Source organism: Anticarsia gemmatalis, chromosome 6 (assembly GCF_050436995.1).
Source record: "Anticarsia gemmatalis isolate Benzon Research Colony breed Stoneville strain chromosome 6, ilAntGemm2 primary, whole genome shotgun sequence".
Lineage (NCBI taxonomy): Eukaryota > Metazoa > Arthropoda > Insecta > Lepidoptera > Erebidae > Anticarsia > Anticarsia gemmatalis.
Window position 1 is genome coordinate 8486868 of NC_134750.1, and position 23821 is coordinate 8510688.

General features: G+C 35.8%; 1 protein-coding gene across 1 annotated transcript; it reads right to left on the bottom strand.

Annotated features, from left to right (window-relative positions):
* Positions 1–129: 129 nt before the first annotated feature.
* Positions 130–23695, bottom strand: drpr (multiple EGF like domains draper). The gene is made up of 19 exons (XM_076115639.1): positions 23285–23695; positions 16237–16466; positions 13619–13914; positions 12437–12683; positions 11551–11679; positions 11220–11337; positions 10778–10989; positions 10365–10510; positions 9996–10146; positions 9811–9917; positions 9252–9413; positions 5092–5298; positions 4564–4719; positions 4250–4426; positions 3855–4022; positions 3485–3646; positions 3058–3231; positions 2701–2829; positions 130–2411 (listed from the first exon to the last, which is right to left on the bottom strand). Exons 2-19 carry the CDS (start codon positions 16320–16322, stop codon positions 2125–2127), a joined length of 3114 nt encoding a protein of 1037 aa, XP_075971754.1. The 5' UTR covers positions 16323–16466; positions 23285–23695; the 3' UTR covers positions 130–2124.
* Between the last annotated feature and the right edge of the window lie 126 nt (positions 23696–23821).

Here is a 23821-nt window from a genome sequence, read left to right on the forward strand (position 1 = left end):
ATTAGTTTTACGTCTGTTTGTTCAATCAAGAAAGACACGCGCTATTGTTGCGTAGTGGCACCTGAACTAATATTTAACGTCACACCGCTATTATCCAATTATATTATCTAAAGTAAGTCACAGTAAGGGTAAACCAAAAAAAGATTTTAAGGTAATGAAAGTTCGTTTATTTTTCCGGGTAGCTTAATACAATATATCACAAACGTAATTCTTATCATTATAAATAACACTTATAAAGTGCTCAGTATTCATAATAATATGATATTTAAATCTTACTTTCATATATTAGAGATATTTTTAGCTAATAGAATAAATCTACGTAAATAATTATTGTCAGAATTCTTGATGAGATACATGCTGACAATAATATGGTATATTCACTGTTCTAAATTGCACTTTTTTACGAAATAAGAAATATTTTCTATAAATGTATCGTGTGGTCAGACAGAGGGCACAATTAATAGGCCTAGAACTAGACATGAAGAGTTAATCATTAATATAGTTTATAATATCATTAAACGAATTGAAATTAAAGTTTAAAATGCAAAACAAAAGGAAATGCATGTTAATACAAAATGTATAAATCTTTCCAATGTTTGTTATTAGCTACATAATGAGTTGCTGCACTGTGTTATTGAGCCATAATTATAAAGCTAGCAGACAGGTGGAAAACCGCGTCACAACATATTTTTTTCTTTTATCCGCTTAAGATACAATAATTCACACAATCAGACATTTATTGCCAGCTGCCTCTATGTAAATGTCATAAATTTTGTAAGATATGATAAATTTGGCACTTTTTGAGCAACAATTTCTGACTCCTCGTATAATTTGTGGATGTATGTAATGTGTTTTCACAAATTTTAAACATTAATTTAAAGCATTCCAATTCATTTTTACGTCTAATAATAACCTTACATTAAAATAATTGATATGTTAAAATAAAAGAATACGCGTTTCATTGATTCGAATAGCTTAAAACTATAAACAAAAGAATAAAATTTAGAAAGTAAATAAGTTAATTTGATATACTGTAAATAAAAATATCGAAGTATCAAAACATAAACAAGGTAAATATAATATAAACGCAAATAAATACGAGTGGAATGTAGAGTACTGAGTATTTTCCACGCGTAAACGTTGTATACAGAATATTGTCTAACTATTTACTGAACACTTACTACATGAGATGCAATTGAAATATTTACATTGTATGAGCATATTGAATGTAGCACAGTTGTTGGGTGTCAGGTCCCTTAAATATGAAATAAATTCCGTTTATGTCTCTTGTCGTCTTACTAAAACAGTTTAAATCTTGCACGAATATTTGACACACATAATAAGCTTAAATTTTGATTGCAATATTTTCCAATTATTTTGTACCAAAATGAATAATCTTACGTACAAAATCAACAAAGAATTCCAAAACTAAATGAAGTAGATTTAACTTGCGCTGTCTAAACTATAAAATGTATTAAAGATCTACTGTTGTGATACTTCTATAAATATGTAAAAGTTATAAGAACACTTAACTAAATATATCTACGTATTCTATAATTTGAACACGAATCATACAACCATAATTACAAAAATATACTAACGATGGTCAACATCACGATTTTATGGCATTTAGTGTAAAACTTCCCCCTCAAAACATACCCCCCCATATCATACGTATTCATTATCAACACCGAATTAAATCTAAATACTGTTTAATGTAGTATACAGATACAAAGTCATGTGATACGACTCCAAAGTTATAGCCGAAATATCCAGCTAGTTAATAAAGAAAAATATTGCTGTCTACTGAACAATGAATAACAATATTCTTAACATAACATTGATTCATCATATGTTTCAAAGGTACCAAAAAAGATTCAATCATAATAAGGTGTAACCCCGAAAAAATGAATGAGATCATTCTCATTGGTACTCTTACATTTTCTACATTTTCTATACATTTTTATGTCTCATAATAAAAGATCATTATCAAAATAGTATTTGCGGCGATAAACCTTATACAAAATAAAAGTATTCTTATATCGTAACAATAACGCGAATGTTGCGAAATACTTTTATCATATTACAACGTTATTAGTTGTCGAACTTCACCCACTGTATATGTCAAGGTTTAACTTCATTCTCTTCTTGAGCATCGGGAGTTACTACTACAGGTGGGTCATCTCGTTTTGGTGGAATGGGAGCTTCCAGTGGCACCTCGTCCCTCGGAGGAGGTATGGGTGCGATGTTAAGTTTAGGCAGTGGTGGGATCGGTGGTGTGGGCGTGTCATCTCGTGACGGCGGCGTGGCTTGACCGTTAGGCGTCGAGCCAAAGCCGTTGGTCATCCTTTGATAATGCGGTTTCCACTTGTTCGCAGGTGGTGTGTAGTTCAGTCGATCATATTCCATTTCTAGAAGTCATAAAATTTTCCATTACTTAATATTCAGTACGATATTAAATAACACATGATATAATTAACAAGTAGGAACATGTTTAAAACGTTTCGTACTTGAATTAACATAATATAATATTCGAATATGAAAATTGCTAATAAATAACATCTGTTTCAAGAAACCACAATACTATTTGAAATCCGAAAATGCTCGATGGCATTGGCTATGATGACATGACGTTTTTGTGAAAGTTCATTGCATGCATGTCACAAGGCCGTATGAAATGTATCAAGTAATAATAATTACCATATCCTTCCTTATGTTTGATCTCGTCGTACACGTGGTCCAGTTTGTTGTCATCTTCTTCGTATTGATATAAGTTGGGATTGTGCGCGTCTGCATCTTTGTTCTTCATAGACGACAAAGGATCGTAACCTTAAAATTGGGGAACATAATATAATATTTTGTTTCCATTTAACAGATAATCTGGATGCATGCGCAGCGCGATTGGAGCAAAGGTCGGTAAGATACTCGACGACCTTAATAAGACTTATATGATCGAGAGATAGTTGTTCTAAACGTTATTGAGATTTTTTGGCCTATCAGAGTCATTGTGAGGATTCGCATTTTATTTGAAGTCGTTATATATCAAATAGTGCTTACTGTCAGTAGAGCTCGAAGCCTTCATTCTGAGTTTCTCCAATGTTGCATTGTTAAGTTTGCTTCCAGGTCCTAAGTTGTTCAAGATGTGCGGGGCGTTGTTTAGCAATGTGGTGGAATCATCGCTACGAGTCGACCCTTGGTACGAGTACACCGGGTTGTCAAAATGTTGTTGCTCTGTAAACAATATTAAGCATAATCAATAGTGATTCGAGGATAAATTCGGCTTGAAACTAACTCTCAGTCACGATACCATATTTTCAGATATCAGCAATAAAGTTAAGTAAATGAAAGATGATTTGTTGTCCTGTCCCTATCTGCAAATATTTTTTTTTACTGCCTGATGCAGATTGTAGTTAAATATGCTTTAATACCAGACAGTTGCTTTTACAGGCAGACTTTTAAAATGATAATAACAAACAAGACTTACCAGGTTGTGAATTAGGGTCAGCTGTATAGTGCACGTGAGCGATTTCCCGCTTGAGGTTGCGCACGCGCTTCCGGTAGTAAAGGAGAACCAAGATGGCCGTCGCCGCACATATGAACGCTAATATCACCATTACAACTGTCAGTCCTGAACTTGATGATTCTCCTGGAAACATTCAAAGTGTTTTACCAAGGTCAATTTGAGAGAAGAAAGGTAAATAAATATCTTATTCCTCTTACACGAAGTGTCGGTACGTTAACATATCATAACGCAAACAAACCGGCTCAATTTTTAACAAATATGAAATTTCGAAACTACTTTTCCTTTAGTGGAATTTAGTTTTAATATGTAAGGTCACGTTATTGGTACTTACGTTTATCAACAGGATTGACAATAGCGTCGCTGGCGTGTACGTCACAGTTGTCGCCGACGAAGCCGCGGTGACAGATACAGCCCGCCACCGGGTCGCACACCCAGTTGCCCTCGGATGGACACTTACACGGCTCCATACAGTGGTCACCGAAGTAGCCCTCCGGACAGACTAAAATAAAATGTGAATTAACTGTAGCAACATTGAGAGGAAAGCTGTTCAAGGCATCGAAACCCTTGATATGGCTTAGCGACTGATATTGTTAAAAAGTGGCTGTGGAAACGCTCTGCCATCCCAGCTATAAAAATTTTACGCGAAGGTTGGTCAATCCACTGATCGCCAACTGGAGAAAGCTACTAGCGTCTCGCTTTAAAAAAAACTTATAACGTAGTACGTACACTGCGTGCAGTAGTGTCCGGTGTATCCGGCGGGACAGCGGCAGTAGCCGTCGTTGGGGCGGCAGGCGGCGTTGGGCGCGCAGCGGCACGGCTGCGTGCAGCCCGCGCCCCACCACCCCGCGCCGCACGCCTCCGCGCACCAAGCCCCGCGCCAGCCCGGCAGGCACTGGCACGCGCCTGGCACACGACACACGCAAATTAAAATAATAATTAAAAGTAAGATGTTTTTAACCTACGAAAAAAAACAAAAACAGTCTCCGAAGAACGAGTCACTGAATTTAGAGATATGCACCAAGATACAAGAAAATACGTACCGGTAACATGATGACAGTCGGCTCCGTTCTTGCAAGCACATTTTTCTTTACAGTTGACGCCGTAGGTTCCTAGCGGACACGGATACTCGCACGTAACTCCGGTGTAGCCGCTCGGGCAAGTATACATGCCCGTCACCGGATTGCAGGTCGTGTTGCCTAGAAAACGTTAAACATTGTTACACAATCATAATGTTTGTAATTACATACGTAAAATAGGCCAATTGTATGCCCGTAATCAGAAAACAATTTCAAAGTTCTATTAATCTCACGTAATATTTAAACGCCAATATCATTGTTTCCGTTCAGTTACTAACTTCTAACAACGCAATCTCAGCTAAACGAAAAAATTACAAAACATAAAATAGTATGAAAATTAAAAATGTTCAATATGAGAAAACACAATTTTGTAAGTATTGGTGAAAAAAATATCCAGAAGGATTTAAAAGGTACACCTGGCGATATAAGAGCCCTAGCGTAATCAAGTTGGTATGTCAGAAGAGCGAAGGGAATAAGAACGCTCGTAATTACCTGAAGGAGGCTCAGGACAGAGCTGCGTGCAGCCGGCGCCGTAAGTCCCGGGCGCGCACGGCAGCTGGCAGGCGTCGCCGCGCCAGCCCGCCGCGCACACGCAGCGGCCGCTGGACGCGTCACACGACGAGTTGTTCCCGCACGGACAGCGCTCCGAGCAGCCCTCGCCGTAGTGCCCCTCCGAGCACTGCGTCTCGCACCGCACGCCTACGTATACACACAGACTTTATTCGATACAAAGCCTAATTAAAACTTCTTATATTATAAACATAAGAATTTGTTTGCAAGACTTTGTTTAATTTGCTTGTAATGTTCTAAAGAACCACAGACGACGACCGGGTGTTATCATATTTAGGGGTCGACTCCTATTTAGGCCGCTTTTAAAGATCTCTTTACTAATTCTAATCTAGAACCTTTTCCAGCCAGAGTAATAGTTCTGTCTCTGGAACAATATTGTTTTCGGGCAATTCTCAAAAGGGTGAGTTTTAGCGGTTTTTCATCAGAGAACGTATATAAATGAATAGATTTTATTATTGATAATTTTTATTTCTACGTAAACGTAAATTATCTATCGAGGCCTACGTTTAATGTATCATTTGATATTGTTATTAAAATAATAAAAAATAGAATACAGTCGAAATCTAATTTATATGGCGTGTCCTAACGTGAAATTGATCTAATTATGCTTTAAAAAATTTTTGATTTCTTAAAAAAATACTGAATTTATTTGTGTACATCGGTACTTTAACTATTTAACTATAATTTCCAGTATTATATTTTTGGTTTTATAATAAACTACAATAGTTATGGAAGTTTTAAGAATGTCCGAACGCATAAGCATAATTTATCTGGCCCATCTTTGCGTTAACTTCCCACAAAAACCGTCGCTTGCACAGCCGGTGAAGGCTCCTGGCCCGCTCGCTGCTAGTCTCCTCCGTGTTTTAATACCATGACCACGTTTCTTTGCTGCTCCTCGCCAAAATTATAGATGATATCGACTTCGAAATTGGATTTTGTAAGGTAAGTAAACTCATTTTTATGGTCGTGTTTTTTTTACCAATATTGACAGAATATTATTCACAAAACACATCAGATTGTTTCATTGGGTTTTACAACATTATTTTCGTTTTTTTATTCAATAACTGTATTAAAATAACAAGATAAATGGATTTTTATGAGAAAAACTAATAAATCTGGCCCTAATTCACCTGGATTTCTCTGGCGAATTTGCACCAGATAAATGAGATATGTCCCAGGTAAATTATGATTTCAGTAAATTTTCCCTTATTAATGACTAAATTATTGTTTATTTAAGTTCTAGATCAAAGAATAGGGGAAAATAAAGAAACAGACTACAGAAGAAAGACTTGTTAAAACGGTGAGCAAAGAGAAAACAGTATGAATATGTTAAAAGTAACCAACAGCTGTTGAAAGATAAAGAAGAGAAGGATAGACAGATATCTCAGGTACAAAGGCGAAAAAACTATTGAGTATTGAAGAAATATCATCAAGACAACAGATAGTGTGAAGAAAAAGATGTAGAAAGAAATTTAAGGCTTATAATTTAAGGAAAAAAGAACAAAAGAGAATCCCTATTTTTCTGAAATATGTATTATACTCATCCTGAAAATAAATGATAGATACTGCTGGTTACACCGTTGTCTTCATCAATTTTGTAAAATTGTCCAATAAGAAAATACCCATAAGATTTACAAAAACGATAAAATCTATACTAATATTATAAAAGTCGAAATTTTGTGTTTGTTTGTTTGTTTGAACACGCTAATCTCAGAAACTACTGGTACGAATTGAAGATTTCTTTTACTGTTGGATAGCCTATTTATTGAGGAATGCTATAGTCTATATATCATCACGCTACGACTAATAAGAGTCGAGTAATTCATAAATTTAATCCTATCTGAAAAAACATTACGTCATTGTTTGTGTCAAATTAAAGTAAATAGTACTGAAAGAAAGATAATAGTTAAAACCCCTGTACACAAACATAATATAAAAAAAATTAGAGTCGAACTGATTTTGTTATATCGACCACTGATAATTATTATGGCATAGATAATACAAGTTCAAAATCCTTTCAAATCTCTTATAAAATATTATAAATAAGTAAATTATATGATCCTGATCATGTACTTGTCTTATTCAAGTGTATCTTGATCATATTTGTACGAGCTTTATAACAGTTTTGAAGATGTGAACTATTTTTACATTTCTCAACACTTTTTTCCGATTTACTAAGCTTCTTAAGAGTTTACCTGGAAGTGTTCTTAATTGTAACTGTGATTTATTTATTATAAGCCAAAGAAACGGCCGCTTGCGTTTTTTATTTCACATTTTTCTAATTTACCTGTGCCTTATTTCTCATCCACCTGGTCACATCTCATTCCGCTGGTAATCAAAAATTTTAAAACATTGTATTTCATTAACTAATGCGACTACAGGAGGGCCTCCGCTATTATCGAGTATCTTTTTGAAAACGCTATGATATTACTGCGATATCTTCGCCAAAATAAGAATCTAAAATTTTGCCAGATAAATTATGCAAAAACACTTCATTTCTGAGAAATGCCCTTTCATGTTTTTATTTAAGCCTAAGCAGAAGAGGGAGAAAGCTGCGAAAGTATTCTGTTGATAAGGTACTCAATAAGGGTCAGATTAGACATAAATCAGGGTAAGGTATTTAATCATTACTAGAAGGCGGCTTACAATTATTTGGGTCTGATCTAGATCCTTGATAACCGTCTAGGGACTAGGGAGTCTTGTGAAACCAAAGTTTTAGAATTTATATAAACAGCAGTACGGCGCGGCAAACGCCGGATCGCTCGCCTCCTAATATCAAAATATTGCTTAATTTATGTTTTAAACAAGCTTGTGAAAGATATTATTATATTGTAAGAATAAATGTTCTATGAGTATCATTTCTACACATCTACGCCATGCCAACAATCAAATAACCAGCGGGCTTATCACGTATCTCAGTTGACAGCTAGTATACGTCAAATCTATGGTCACTATTCAGTACATTGCTGCTTTGACGTAACGTATTAATCACTATAATCTAAGGGAGAAAACAATGGACAGCATAGTGGTTTTCAAATGACTGTCAACTAAGATACGTGATAGCCCCCCAGGTCTAGTAGCGACCCGTCTTTCAGCGCAGCTACCGTGCAATCTAGCTATGAAAATACTCTAGAGGATTCTCTGCATAAGTCAAAAAGAGATAAGAGCGGCTTTAGACGCTAAACAAGGTCTGTCAGTGCGGCCGAGGCCTAAAAGACAAGCCTTTACTTTTAGTTCAAACACAAATAAACTACACTTAGTCATTTTAGTCTTTATTCATTAATATGATCTTATTTTAATGTGTCTGAAGAAAACTTGTTCAAGTAGATTTGTCCACCATTTATAGAAATGTCCCAAATAGACACATTACTCGGAAAGTCTTTTTTATTTACTAATGCAACTATGGTGTGCATATTTGATACATCTAGTTTACTAAGAGCTTCTGTTACAGTCGATAGAACTGAAGGTGGATCTGCGAGGTTCTCATGAAGGGTGAAAGACACGCAGTTCTTGATGAAAATTTGTTTCAAATGACCGTTCTCTTCCGATATTAGCTTGGAAAAGTCCGAGTCCCGATCGTTCCTTCGAGTTTCAACATTTCTAAAATCACCACTACTGTTGCGTCTTTCCGTATAAAGTAACTTCAAAAAGTCGATTTTGTTAGTTACGTTTCTGTTCGTGTAAATGTTCAATTCATCCGAAGTTACTTCTGACGAATTAGTATTTTCGCACATAGTATCGTGCAAAACATCGGAGTCCCACACATCTGTCATGAAAGTGTAAGAAAATTAGGATGACACCATATTATGCTGTTGTTTAATACTCAATACTTACCTTTCCTAGTGAGACCTGGACCAAAAGTGTTGATTACTGTAGATCTTATTACAACTTAAGATTTCATAAAACGTTTAGCCGTCGCTTAAAATAGACAAGGAATTTTTAAAGGGGTTTGAGGAAGGTGATGTCGTAAGATGTCAAATTTCATGTTAGTTCAAACCGGCTAATGTGTCGCAAGTAATGTAAATGTACTCGTATATGATAACAACAAGCGTGAAGTTCAGTAATAAGTAAGAGTGTCTGACCTCGCCACGAGGTCTCGCAGATGCACTGTCCGGTGACGTGGTGGCAGGCGCGCGCGTGGTCGGAGCAGTTGCAGGCGTGCTCGCAGGCCTGGCCGAAGTAGCCGGCCGGGCAGCGCCGCTCGCAGCGCGCGCCCGTGTAGCCCGGCCCGCACACGCACTCGCCTGCACATACACACATCGAGTCATGACCGAAGCCTATAAAGCTTCTATTCATTATCTACCCTTCTAGCCGAAATTCGGCTACGACTAGTTTTATTTAAGCCAGATAAATGTACAGGTCTTCGTTAGTATTTTTTGTTATTCCGTTCCAGGATTCGAACCCGAGACCTCTGCACGGCAATCGAGCGCGCCGTAGAGACCGTGCCAAGCTCACATAATAATAATATTTTTTAAAGTCAATTCTATAGGGCCACGTTTAGATGACCGCAAAGCGCTGAGCGTCCGCTTGCGATAGAACTACATAAAAAAGTTCACACTTATCGCTGTGCAGTACGAAAAGTAGACAACTAATGATCTTACAAATCGACATCGGTACAATGTTGCACAAAAATATACTTACCATTAACGGGATTGCATGGGGCGCCATTTTCACAATTGCATTGTTGCCTACAGTGTAATCCAAAGGTTTTACCGTTGCACGGTCGATCACATTTCAAGCCTTCAAATCTAAAATAATACAAAATCTACTATAGAAAAGAGCTACGCAGTAAGCATTAATTAAGTACAGTATTATCAAGTACATACCCAGGTTTGCAGTCACAAAGTCCGGTTTCATGGCTACAAGTGGCGTTGTTGAAGCAGTTACATGTGTCTGAACAGTTGTCGCCGTAGTAGGGGTACGGGCACGGTTGCTCACATCTTAACCCGCGGTAGCCCGGTGCGCATAAACATGAACCTATACAAGTGACAAGTGATATAGATTACGAGTGTATTTTATGTTATTCTATACTAGTGCAATCATAAGAGACAGAATCTTATTGCTTTATTAGATAATGATTTTTTGTAAACCTTGAGCTTTAGAGCAAATCGCCTAGCCTGTGCGAATTTTAATTGTCCGAGTGGATACAAGTGTTTATGTCGTACGGTAAAAATATCACGAAATTGTTTAGTTACCGTTGACAGGCGAGCACAGACCGCTGTTCTCGCAGCGGCACGTGGAGCGACAGCCCTTGCCGTACGTGAGCAGCGGGCACTGGCGGTCACACGCCGCGCCGCCCCAGCCCGCCGCGCACTCGCACTCGCCCGACCACGGGTCGCACCTGCAAACAAGCACAACTTAATATTATATGCCACGTTCTAGTTAGCAAAATAATAATCCCGTACGATACTAAGAAGTGATTCGTAAGACGTAAAGCCCGGGTAGAGGACTTTTATCCGGGGAGAAAAATCTCTGAATCACAAACAATATGACCAAAATGGTAGTAAGAAAAAAAGGACGTCAAAAATTTTTATTCGGTTTTGCAAGACTTTTCTATCGGGACTTCTTCAGTTCGATTACATAACTGAAGATAATTTTAGTGACTGACATGTCGGTGGTGGTGGGGTTGCACTCGCAGTCGCGGTCGCAGTTGGCGCCCCACTTGTCGCTGGGGCAGGCGCGGCGCTGGCAGCGGGCGCCGGCCCAGCCCGGCCGGCACGCGCACGCGCCGTCCCGCGCCGAGCACGTGCCGCCGTGCTCGCAGCGACACGTGTGCACGCAGTCCACGCCGAACTTGCCCGCCGGACACGGCTCTAGGCACTGGAACATACAGGTAATATTTAGAAACTGATCGTTAATAATGATAATATGAAATTTAACTACAGCCGTATATTTTGATCCTTAAATACAGGATTCACACGATTATCGTCTCGCCTATGGGTCGCTAGTACTAATAAATAAATCACAGCCGCTACTCAATTTCCTATATCCTAAAGATAATCGAAACCGTAATTGAGGAAGTACATACAATTATAGTGATGATAAAATACCTTTTCTCCTTTAAAGCCAGCCTCGCATTGACATCGTCCAGTAACGTGATGGCATCCAGCACCATTAGCACATTCACATGTTTGCTGGCATTTAGCACCCCATCGACCCAAGGGACATCTGGAAATAAAAAAAAAGATGCAAAAATTTGGATGGACGTTTGTTACTCAATTAGACCAAAATTACTAGACGGATTTTAGTTGTTTTTGAACCTAGATTAACATACGACTTTTTAATCATAGAAAATCATTTCTAGCAGATAAAGTAGGGCGCGGGCAGAACGTAGGGATTATCATAATTATATGAGTTATTAGTTATCTGCTATTAACTTACTTATTGGCACAAACTTCTCCAGTCCACCCCGCAGGACATTCGCAGGGTCCTACTAATGTACATTTTCCGCCGTTCTGACAACGACATCTGATCGGGCAAGGACCATCTGCTGGACACGCTTCTTCGCATCTGAAACATAAATTAAATTCCATTACTTGTTATAAATAGTTCATGAGTTAAGTGGTTAAAATATCTGATGTTATGAACTGCCAATGTTAAGTAGGTCAATGAAAAAATATGTTGACTAATTGATTACATAGTTATGTATAATAAAAACCTCTCGGATTTTATATACATAATATGTATAAGTTTTCTTTCGTGCTGTTTGACTTTACTACGGGTTTTTTTTAACTAGTGAAACTCTGTACTGTTTTGACAAGAATTAAATTTTATAGTAACATCAAAACTTATCAAAAAACACGGGGGAACCACTGTTTTAAACGTTATCACATTATATCTCTAAGTGCTTTTAGTATAAATACTGGAGTAGGTAGTTACAATATTAAATGTAATGAGCACCTACTGAGCAAAATTGGTAGCTATGTGCATAAACGGTGTAGAGTTACAACAATACAACGTGCGTACTTGCACATCAGACAGAACGTATTTGTGCTAAAGGCACGTTTTAACCGACACAATTACAGTCAGGATTTCCCAGTTTCGCTGTTTAACTGTAAATAAAACTATAAATGGACCATTTCTTAATTAATTCATGTTCATTGTGATTGACGAGATGAATGCTCTAGTTCAGCGGGTTTTGGTTTACGCTGATTATATTTGGTACCAATTTTTATGCTATAAAGTAATGTCGATTTAATGGGAAATAAATGTTCGGTTAGTTGTTCTCTAGTTATAAGTTACTATCATAAATAGTAGGCATACTTACAAAGGTCCAGTAAATCCATTAGGGCAATTACAAGCTCCGGTGGCTGCATCGCAAGTGCCATTGTTCTTACACTGGCATATCTCGTCGCAGTTGTCGCCGTAAGTGGGCGGGGCGCAGGCGCGCTCGCACGCGTCCCCGCGCCAGCCCGCCGTGCACGCACACTTGCCGGTGAGCGGCTCGCAAGTACCGCCATTCATGCAAAGACATTCGTTCTGACAGTTCCTTCCCCATTTGCCATCCGGGCATGCTGTAAAAAGATTAACACATTAATGTACTACACATACATTTTTTGCCATTTATTTACTCGAATTTTGAACAAACTAAGTAAACGTAATATATTTGTAATAGAATTAGTGATTTTGTCTCTTTTATTAAGTATGCTTTGTTTTACAAACAACAAAAAGCATTCGAGAAGGCAAAAACACTACGGTACCATAGGATATTTTTTTCCTAGCAAGGACTCTGTGCTGCAATAAACTAGACTAATGTAAATAATATCAACTCTTTTATAACCAAGGAATTTGTTACGTCAGTGTTAATTAATATGAGTAATTATGTACGTCTGTTTCATCGCTATGGTACTACATAAAAATATGATACTATAATAATATAACCAGCGTCTAAACTGGTATAAAATAACAAAAATAAAAAAACAGACTATTATGTCATGAAAAAACGTGGGAAGTCAACGTGTTGTAATTAATTTCAGTTATAAAACTAAATATTTTATTATGTAACTCAGTAATTTTCCTTATCAACATAAACATAGTGACATTGATTTTATGCCATTCAGTTTTTAATCAAAATCAAGGTAAATACGAATAGTAGGTAGTAACTAAAACTATGTCATTCATAATAAAGTATGGAATAGGGAGGGACAACAGTGGGAACTATTTAAGGACATCAAAATCGCCTAATATTATCAATATCCATAATTCGTTACATATATTATAACATACTTATAATTATTTATTACCACATAATAATATGTAATGTTTCTAGAAAACAATAAACACAGCTATTTTAAAGTAAAAAAAAGAGCATATTGTGTAGCATAGAGAGTATACACTCATACATGATATACGACAGAAGCAGTACAACCACATCCTGTTTACACAGTATTATTCATAACTGTAATTCAGTACTAGGAACTAGTTATTTATTTATTAGAGTGTATCTTACATATGTCGCAGGCAGGCCCGCCGTAGCCGTGTGCGCAGGCACATGTGTTGGGCGCTATACATTTCCCGTGGACGCACGACTCCGGGCAAACAGGCAAGCAATGCTCCTTATCACTATCGAGAGCGTATCCCTCGCAACAGCCTTCAACAGGCCTGTATTTCACCAACGTCTCAACTTTGAACACTTCGTGGAATTTAATCTTGTACTTGGAACATTTTGGTGGGACGTTAAAGCACCAAGTGTACTCTTTCACCTGGTATGGCTGCTTCTCTGATACTCTTATCGTCGTCGTGTATCTGGAAAAAGAAATATCCATTGTTAATAAAATGAAAGGTACTAATAACTTATCTATCAAGTAGCCTACAGGAAACAGATAATTGCGTCCGGTGCAGATGTGACAGCATGAGCATTGTTTTACGGCGAATCAAGGGATTCTTAGAATATTTATAAAAACATTAAAAGTAAAAGTGATATATTATAATATACATATCTACGTTTAATGTTACGTACGTTTTATGCAAAGGAGCAACCTTAGAGATGAAACCGCCTCGATCTGAATAACGGATACCGATAATACTTGCATTGAAATGTTTTATTGGCGACGGGAACCAAGTGGACATAACGGGGCGCGGGAGGGGAAAACTCGATAAAGTTAACTGACCCGATGAGTAACACCGATCAGCGGCAATCAGTCGCCCCAACATTCGAAAAGTAAATAATAAACAAGGGCCTCGTTGGACCCGTGTTAAGCGTACGTGTGACACAGAACAATGCAAATGTAGGTTCAAGGCAGTATTTTTCTGGGTAAATATCGGCTTCAATGCTCTTGTCACGTACTTACTTACAAAATACTGTGTATGCGTACGAACTTGCATTGTGTGCATATTCATTTTAAATTAAATACAAGCTAAAACATTATTTTCAATAAGGTTTGTAGGTACACATCTGAATAAACCGATGAAAATATAAACCATATTACTAAAATCTTTACATATACGGATTTTATTCAACTGCAGCATTAGTTTCTGATATTATGCAACCGCAAGCACTGTGTGGTTGATTTTAATACCACACATACGTAAGGTATATTTATAGAGAGGTAGGTTAATTACTTTGGTACCAAATTGAATGCCTACATCGATTGTGCTACTTCTTTATGCCTGATATGTCCAACCAAATAATATGAATTCTCTATGTGAATACATAATAAATAATTATTCCATTGATGCGTGTTTACGTATGTTAATAATCATTGAAGCTATTTACTCGCTTTGTCTGTGACGTCTTAACTCAGTACCTGAAACTAGTGAATCATACGACTACTATTAATGAATAAAGATAAGCTCAAACGCATGTAACCAATAAACATAGTAATACATACATGTATTCATTTAAGTTTGAAATGGAGAAAAAGTCACCGATAGTTACTAAACTTACAAAAGTCACCGGTGTACTAGATAAAGCACTTGACAAGAAGGCTTTCTTAAATTAACCTAAAAATGCGACTCAGTAAATTTAATTACTATCGGCTTTGAAAGTAACTAAATAATTATTTATTTATTAATTTTGATAATTAATCAGTCACAAATGCATATTGCTGACAAAAAATTACATCATATGTACTACGACTTAGCAGTGTTTATAAAATAATTGTTGCTTTCATCTAACAATGCACTTGTTAGCTCGTTACCCACTAACATAGATTGAATGCTTCCTAATGCAAATGTAACCGATGCATGAAAACAAATAAACAAGCATTAAGAGATAATGTTAACACGATAAAGTTATAGGTATAATAATAATTATTATATCACATATTTATCACTTATCACGCTAATAAGTTGTGCAATTGTACTACAAATATAGTTACGTAACACTTTCATCAGTACCAAGATAATATGGTCCTATTTTTTATCAATAAGAAAGGCGCTAAAAACCTGTCTTCCTTCTGAAACCGAGTAACCTAACGAAGCACTACAGATCTATTAACTTACTTGTTCATAATGAATGAGGCGTTTATATTTATTTATTTGTAAAACGCTTTAAACGCAAAAATCTGTCGTACATAAGTTATTATTTTAGACAACAGAATATTACAGTCATCTTCGGTGTATTGTAAATATACAATGGAATGAGTTTCCCGGAATAATTGCATTCACTATTTTAGGCAAGCTAAGTATTCATAGCAAAAAACTTATACTTACCTTATTCTAAACTTAGTAATTAATTTTATTGTCTTATCCGTGATTAGTCAACAAGCTCAAGAGGTTTGTTTATTGAGAACCAATTATGTTCCTGAAGTTTATTCCTGTAACTATATTATGTTGCAGATATTTGTTCAGGCTTCAGCAGTTAGGTAAATGTTAAATAATGAAATATGGGCAATGCAAATGTAATTTACAATGATTGCATGGAAGAGTACACTCATAGAGACAGTACACAGATAGTACAGAAACAAACCTTATCAATGATGTCCTTCGAAACGGTCATGTACACGGAGCTTGCGAGAATACGCGACTCAAAGGAAGAGGTATGACGCAGAAATTTAATAAGTTGAGAAGCTCTTGCGTTTCATTGATCTAAATTTTATTGTAAAGTATATAACGAAGAATACTTACGCTTCTTGTTTAGTGCAGACATTAGGACCTTCTAGCGTAGAGCCCACGCTCACGAGCGCGAACAACACGCTAACCGCCGACCACATCTCGACTTCAGCTCACGCAATATTGCAGCGTGTCTCCATAACAAATCTATTGTTTTCCTTCCTTTACGTCACAATAGGCATTCAAACTTCGTTCAGCACCGGTTTTTATGACAACTATTGTGAATTTCAGGGTCTGAAATGAACCTGAAAATGAATGAACACACATGGATACAACACATAGCATGAATTACAACTTAAGATTCACAAGTATGATCGACACGCCACAACTGAGAGAATGACTAACGTGACCAATGTGACCATACATCCCACTTTTGTCCCCATTTGAGGCTACATTATATACACTTTTGAACATATTTAAATTACAGTTATTTTTAAGTCGTCTAGTTTCATATATTTGTTTTATAAATCCCGCTTTTACCTAAAATCTAATCCGAAACCTTGTATTTTAGTTTTGTCAAAGCAATTGCAACTCACCAACCCCTTATCAATTATTGTAGTATCTAACTAAGGTACAATGTTGATGTATAACGTTCAACAAACAAAGAAGTGAAACGTGACCGCTCTAATCGATATAAATAAACACAAAACAAGTCTAATCTAATTCTGTACTCATTGTTAATACAATATAAGAAAGTTAGTCTATTGCAAAACGACGATTATCCATTCCTTTGAAACGCTCTTGTTAGTTTCAGAAACTTTAAAATAATTAAATTCTTCGATATCATTCATGTTCTTTATCAGTTTTGACATTGTTTCAAGTCTTATCAGTTCAAAGAAATGGTGTGAATTTAAGAGCCTAGGTTAAAGATCATGGTCACTAAATAATCCCATTGTAGATGTAACCTTGGACGTCACTGATATGTTTGTACAATTATATTTTAGAGAGGAAGTCTCTTATCTAACAATGAATTATTATTGTTTTGTGGGAGCAAAGCATGATAATAATAATCAGTAAATATTTACAGTGACAGTTTGCTACTATGTACCACTGTTTAATCGATATCATTGTGATTAATCCATCCTATACTTCGGTATAATGTATTTTGCGCGCATATAATCCTTCCTATATTAAAGTGTCAACTAAATAAGTGTCTTTAACCTCCGATTACGCAAGCACTTCAAGAGCGAAACAATAATGTTTTCTATTGTGCCTGCTAAAGCCGCATTCATGAGGTTAAACTTGCCAGTATAGTTACTCGTCTTTAAACAAAATATTTAAGTTATTGTAATACTAGAAGGCTAGCAGCAGTTAAACACAATCGCGGTCAACACGCTCTTTGAACAGAGTGATTCATAAAACAGTAGATACTTCTTAGAAACAAAAACTACAGAAGTAAATAAATTGATAGTGGTTGTAGGCATTCCAACATATTTTTGTAAAATCCATAACATTATCCTTAATGAAAAAAATACTTTTTATACCGAACGTTTTAGATGAATTTTTTGCATAGAGATAGTAGATTTGATGGTATTTTTATATTTCTCTGTCTTGTACTGTCTATTACGATTATCGCAATCATAGACATAAGGTTTGCCTGTAGTTAGGTTGCGGTTATGTTCTCCACATTAGTAAACCCTATTATTCACTCACTTTTTCGTTAACAAAAGGTTATTGTATCTGTTCCTGAATCTCATCCAATGTTATCTTCGGAACAATTGTGAATATTACAGTTACCTAGGTATTAAGAGTTTCAATGATAGGGAAAAACAAAAGCCTTCATATTAATTTGAAAATGTTCAATAAAATGAGAAAATCTGTACTATACGGAAAAAATATCCTGTAACATTGCTAATTCATTGAATATATGTTTGAGGAAAATGTATGAAGTAATTAACTGAAAAAATAATTCAACTATAAAACAAGGAAATTGAACTGTAATTATTATATGTAGTGGCAGTGATTCACATAATAAAATAACAATTAATTAATAATATGTAAATTGTAGCTCCTATTTTTTATTACAGTTAGGTATATATTTTATTCTATTATATTATTATACCTACGGCTAAAGCATTGGGTAGGCATAGTTGTTGTGAGCATATAATGCGAATACCGAATATGTTTGCTATAACAAGTTTACATGGCAGTTGGCACTGCAGGAATCTGCGATCTAAATATAGGTGGGACCTTTTTATTATTGACGTAAGCTCAGCTCTTCTTGCAATCAAGAAAATTGTAAAAGTTTGCTCTCAGCACCGTTATAATTTAATATCAATGTTGAAGCCATATCTATCGTCGGCATCACTATCAGAAGTTAAGTAGAGAGAAGAGAATTTAGGCAGCGAAGGCAGCCCCCATAGCGCTGTCGGTATTGGGATATCAAGTTCTATTCAATATGTCTAAACTAAATTCATTATGATTGGTACTAACAGGGCTAGACCGAATAAAAGGACGAGAGGCAAAAAGCGAGAATAGTATGGTAACAGAGAATAAGAATGTTTGCGTTAGAATAGGCGCATTAAGGCGCAATAAAAAGTCCCTAGATGTCCTGCGCCTTGTATTTTTTTTCTGTACCGAAAAAAAAACAAACAGAATTAACTAGATAACTGGAAATTAGGAACTTAAGCGTGGTGTGTCTCAAATACAATTGGATATCACGAAATTAAAGGAAATGCATTGTGGCTCATTTAATAACTATCTTGTAATTAAATAAACTGCAAGAGTATTAGGGAAATAAATTCTAATGTTATGAATAAGAGCTCATACTTGGCAATAAAACCACAAGGGTAACGTAAGCAAGTGCGGTTAGCGAACCTCGGATCAGAACCTATCCCGAGAGACGTATAAACTACATACTTACGTAATATATTTATTATATGTATTCTAGAAGTATGGAGAACAAATTGTGCAATAGTTGGGTTATATTTAGGTGTAAACAATCATGATGTATAAAAGAGCTTCGTTCGCGGGTTAGCGACGTGGATGCGCATGCGACGCACATCTACGTAGGAGGTCAGACAAGCAAAAATAGCGTTGCAGAAGCAATTTAGAATTAATTTCTCGGCCTACATACATAACTGATTTTATTTAATCATATAAAAAGTTGATGCCAGATACGACCCCTTTTACATGCATTCAACAGCCACTCATGAAAACAATTCACATTACTAGGTATTTTGTGTTTATTCATTTGTTTATTGTGTGTTTTCAGTAGCGTAGTGGTAACCCTAAAATGATTTGATTATGATTTGTGATCCCTGTGCTAAAGGGGACGGGTTCGTCATCAGCGTGTATTACACATGCAGATAAACCCAGTTCCTGTCTTGGAATGGAACAATTGTTTAAATTCGACCACATTTATAGATATCTTTCGGGGATATCCCTGAATAACAATAAAAACGATATCTAGTAAGTACATAATACAATTAGGTAGGTAATTAAAATTGATATTTATTTGTCTGTATCTTCAAAGTGACTATGTTTTCTTTCTCAAGATCTTATCTACCAGATCCGTATACGATTATATGATAGGTACTTAAAGACTCAAATATGAAACGCCTGCCTTTTATTTGAATTTATTTTTGTTGTTGGAGGTAATCTTTGGAAGGGCATTATTGATAAATTTTCATACCAAAAAGCCTTAGAGTTCTTAAGCGAAAATTCCCGATAATAAATACGAACAACGGGAGCGGACGTAATCAGGATAAACGTGAATGAAATTGCGGACTTGGGAGCGCAGCTAGTCCATAAATAAGGTTTATCCACAGCCGTTACCATTTTGCCAATTTCGGTTAAACTAAAACAAGATAAAGCCCATTGCAATCATTTTACATGGGTAGATAGTTTAAATTCCAAATAACGATTAGCGTGTGTATACAGCGGTATCATTGAATTGTTTTCACAATCCTCAAGCATAAAGTAGGTCAAACGATGCATAAGTACTGCTGATTTAACGGAACATGAGTAAGTACTTAATAATCTTGTTTTATCGTCGCCAATATTGTCAAAACACGAGTCAGCTATGTTGAAGACTAAAACAATTGAGTCCATCATGTCATGCGTTAAACAGGTCACCGCACCAGCGTGTGGGCATTGGTAAATATACAGGCATGTGGTACAAAGGGCGAAAGTAGAGCGATATACGGTAACAGTACTTGTGTGCAGTGTGTGCACCAACGCGACGTGTCGCGAAATTATCATCGTAAGTTATAAGCGTTTAGCGATGACCGTGTACAACGTTAAAAGGAATAGAGTAAAACTGGAAATTCGGTTCAACAGCTTCTCAAATGACCGTATATGATGACTAATCGGTGAAAGTCTTAATTAGAAATTAGGTAAATATTCATGTCCATTACCTCAAAGTTCAAAATCTAAATAAATATATTGGCCATCAGAAAAGCAATTTATGTCCCAGGTCAGAGTCGTTAATGCATAATAGCCGGCCACTGTATGAAACATTTTACATACTATCGATAACTACCTAGATATTATGCTTTTGTACAGTCAAGCATTGTCAAAAGACGCCAAAAATATTTTTTGAATAAATACAACATAGTCTAGTAGTAGTAGTATAGGTCTCCGTCGTTAAAAAATCGGGCAGAAGTCGCCGTATCTCCGATATCTTGCACCACTAGAAATTATAACGTTGACTTCATTCTGGGTGCGCCGTTGACGCGTCCGCATCATCATCCGCTTTCGTCCAGGACATGGTGATAATGCAAATGATGTAAAACAAAACATTGAAAGGTCAAGCAATTTAATTAAAACTCGTTATATTGTATGTTTGCTTGTAAGCAACTAGAGATGACTCATTAAGTAAACATCGAAGATAAGTCAAACTGCTAGAAACACTCATTGTAATTTTAATTCAGAGGAAGTAGTTCTAGAATATGATAATGTAATTTTTATTGTTGATTTATGGAATGTACTAATGTTTAAAGCATCTTGTGTTACTTCTGATTTTAATTGTTTTTGTTGGTTAGTAGTAGAAGGTAGATACCAGAGTCGAGAATGGTTTCGTTGGTTATTTCTTAACGCAACTAGATTTTTTTATTTTGCGAAATACTTAGAAATATATTCTCAAGTAAAGTAGACGTCATTTAACATTGTGTGTCAGACTTTAACAAGATGCCAAGCAAAAAGCGAAAACAATACAATAGCTGATGTAGGCAAGGATAGCTTATGGTCTAGATGCAAAACGGCGGCGACTTTTCGTATGTACCCTGTATTTATATTACGCTTTTTAGAAGGTTGTTGCTACATTCAGACACACAATTCAAATGGTATACTTAAGTTAACAGAATATAGGTACCAAATTTAAAATATGCATGAATAGCAGATGGCAAATTAGGATTCATCAACACACAAAGTTGTTAAATATGTTGACCAGATGTTAAATTTGCTAATAATTAAAATACTACTCATGCCAAAGGATAGAAATACTTGTACACATCTGTTCTGTTGGTGAGTGCTTACCAGTTTACGTGTACCTAGTTACCTACTGAGTGTTAAATTGATGAGACTTGCAATTATGAATTTATATAAACAGGAATTCCACACACAATGGAAAGGACTTGAATTAACAGCCAATGTCTGAATTTTAAATAATTGTTCACATTCACATCATAGTAAACAGCACAGCATAATGGATGAGTCATTGCTGAGTAAGAATAAAATAACTACACATAACATACTGGCTTTTAAAACACACAGTGTGCTATACTGTGAAATTGATGCTGACTACTCAATTAGACTTTATCATAAGCTAACATGATGAAGTACAAAGTTCAAACATTTTAATAATAAGTAAATTGATATAATACTGAGTTATTTGTAACATTTCACTTATTATAATACATACATTCATACATAAAATCACTCCTTTTTCCCGTAGAAGTTGGCAGAGACCAAAGAATAATGTAATAAATTAGGTACCTAATAAACTTTAACCTCATTGATAGGATTACACTTTCATATTATCATTATCTTGATGTGAACTATTTTTATCTATCATTGTTGTTGGGCCAGAAGGTACAACTTTAGAGTAATCGCTAATACTTAAATTTGAAATTTAAAAACAGCATCAAAAAACAACACAGCAAAGATTCTGTTAAATTTTTAAATACTTAATTGAAGATTTCAAACTATTGCAGTATGATAAAGATTTTATAAAACCTGTTTTTACTTTAAGAGAACAGAATTTCACAGACACTGGCCTTAATTAGTATTACATGTTAACGTCATTATCATTAACTCCTGAATATAAATGCTTCCGTATAAGTTTCACACATTATTAACTAATTACTAAATGAAACTAGACATATTACAAACACTATGTAAATAGACTGAATTTGATGTTGGGGAATTTGGGTCATAATATCTACCTTTCTTAATGGACAGCAAAACTTTTCAGAGTGCTAAATTTTAATGTAAAGTAGACTATACTCAATGAGATTTCAACTAGGTCACTCAATAGTGAAAGTGTAAATAATGAATTGGTTTACAATTACAATCCAATAAGAAAGCCAGGTAGGACTGAACTATTTAGTACCTACTAAAGTAACCACAGACAGTTGGTTTATTCATGTATTTTTATAAAAATAATCTAAAACTAGTCTTTTTACAATTAATGTCTAACAGACAATGGATGTTTAACTATTCATATGGACCTTTACTTGTAGGGAAAGGCATTTTTAGCGAAACCTAAGAGAAAATTTTTAAAATTTGACTGCCTCCGTGGCGCAGTGGTTTAGGTCGCCACGCCGATACCACGGCAACGGGAGGTCGTGGGTTCGATTCCCACACGGGACAATTATTTGTGCGATCCACAAATAATTGTTTCGGGTCTGGTTGTACTTTGTGTCCGTTGTTTGTATGTTTGTAAAAGTCCCCGCGACACAAGAGCAATTCTTAGTGCGGGAGTTGTCTTTTTAAAAAAACAAAAAAAAAAAAAAAAACAAATAATCATTCCGTTCTATAGAAATCGAGTGACATTGATACCAATTTGAAACGCTCAGAAATTACAGTTCTAATAAATAACGTGTTTATATTGTCTACTTACATTCACGATGTCAATGAGATCCTTCGAGGCAGTGATTCACTATTTCACAAAAATCGTACACGCTGCAATAGTTATTCAATGACTTGGCTGTATCATCGCCGTAATAACTTTACTGACGAGATGTTCTTTGTTAGTACTCTTGCACATGAACGAATTATCATTTAAAGTTAACACATGATTTGGTTTTTAGCGAAATTTTATATATTTAGAAAAAAAACACATTTATGTACAAAAATGTAGGAAATTAGGTTTTAGACAAATAACGCAGTGGTACACATAAATAATTATGATTGACAATTCACTTCACTAACTTGACTTGACTGACTGCAAACAAAAAAAAACACAACATGACGCATAGACAGTACCTACAAAGATTGAGTCCAGGGACCATAGACAGTCAGTAAACAGACAAAACGAGACAAGGTAAATTGCAGCGCGGCAGCGTCTTCAAAGTCTGATCGCAGTTGGCAGCACTGGAAAAATAATGTTGGCACACTAGGTTTTAATTTTCAAATTAAAATTCCTCGGCAAAAGAGA

Coding starts and splice junctions, on each gene's coding strand:
- drpr (XM_076115639.1), bottom strand. CDS start 16,322: ATGTGGTCGGCGGTTAGCGTGTTGTTCGCGCTCGTGAGCGTGGGCTCT. Junction 11,680..12,436: donor AATGGATTTACTGGACCTTT/GTAAGTATGCCT, acceptor TTTATGTTTCAG/ATGCGAAGAAGCGTGTCCAG. Junction 5,299..9,251: donor CTGCGAGACCTCGTGGCGAG/GTCAGACACTCT, acceptor GTGTATACGTAG/GCGTGCGGTGCGAGACGCAG.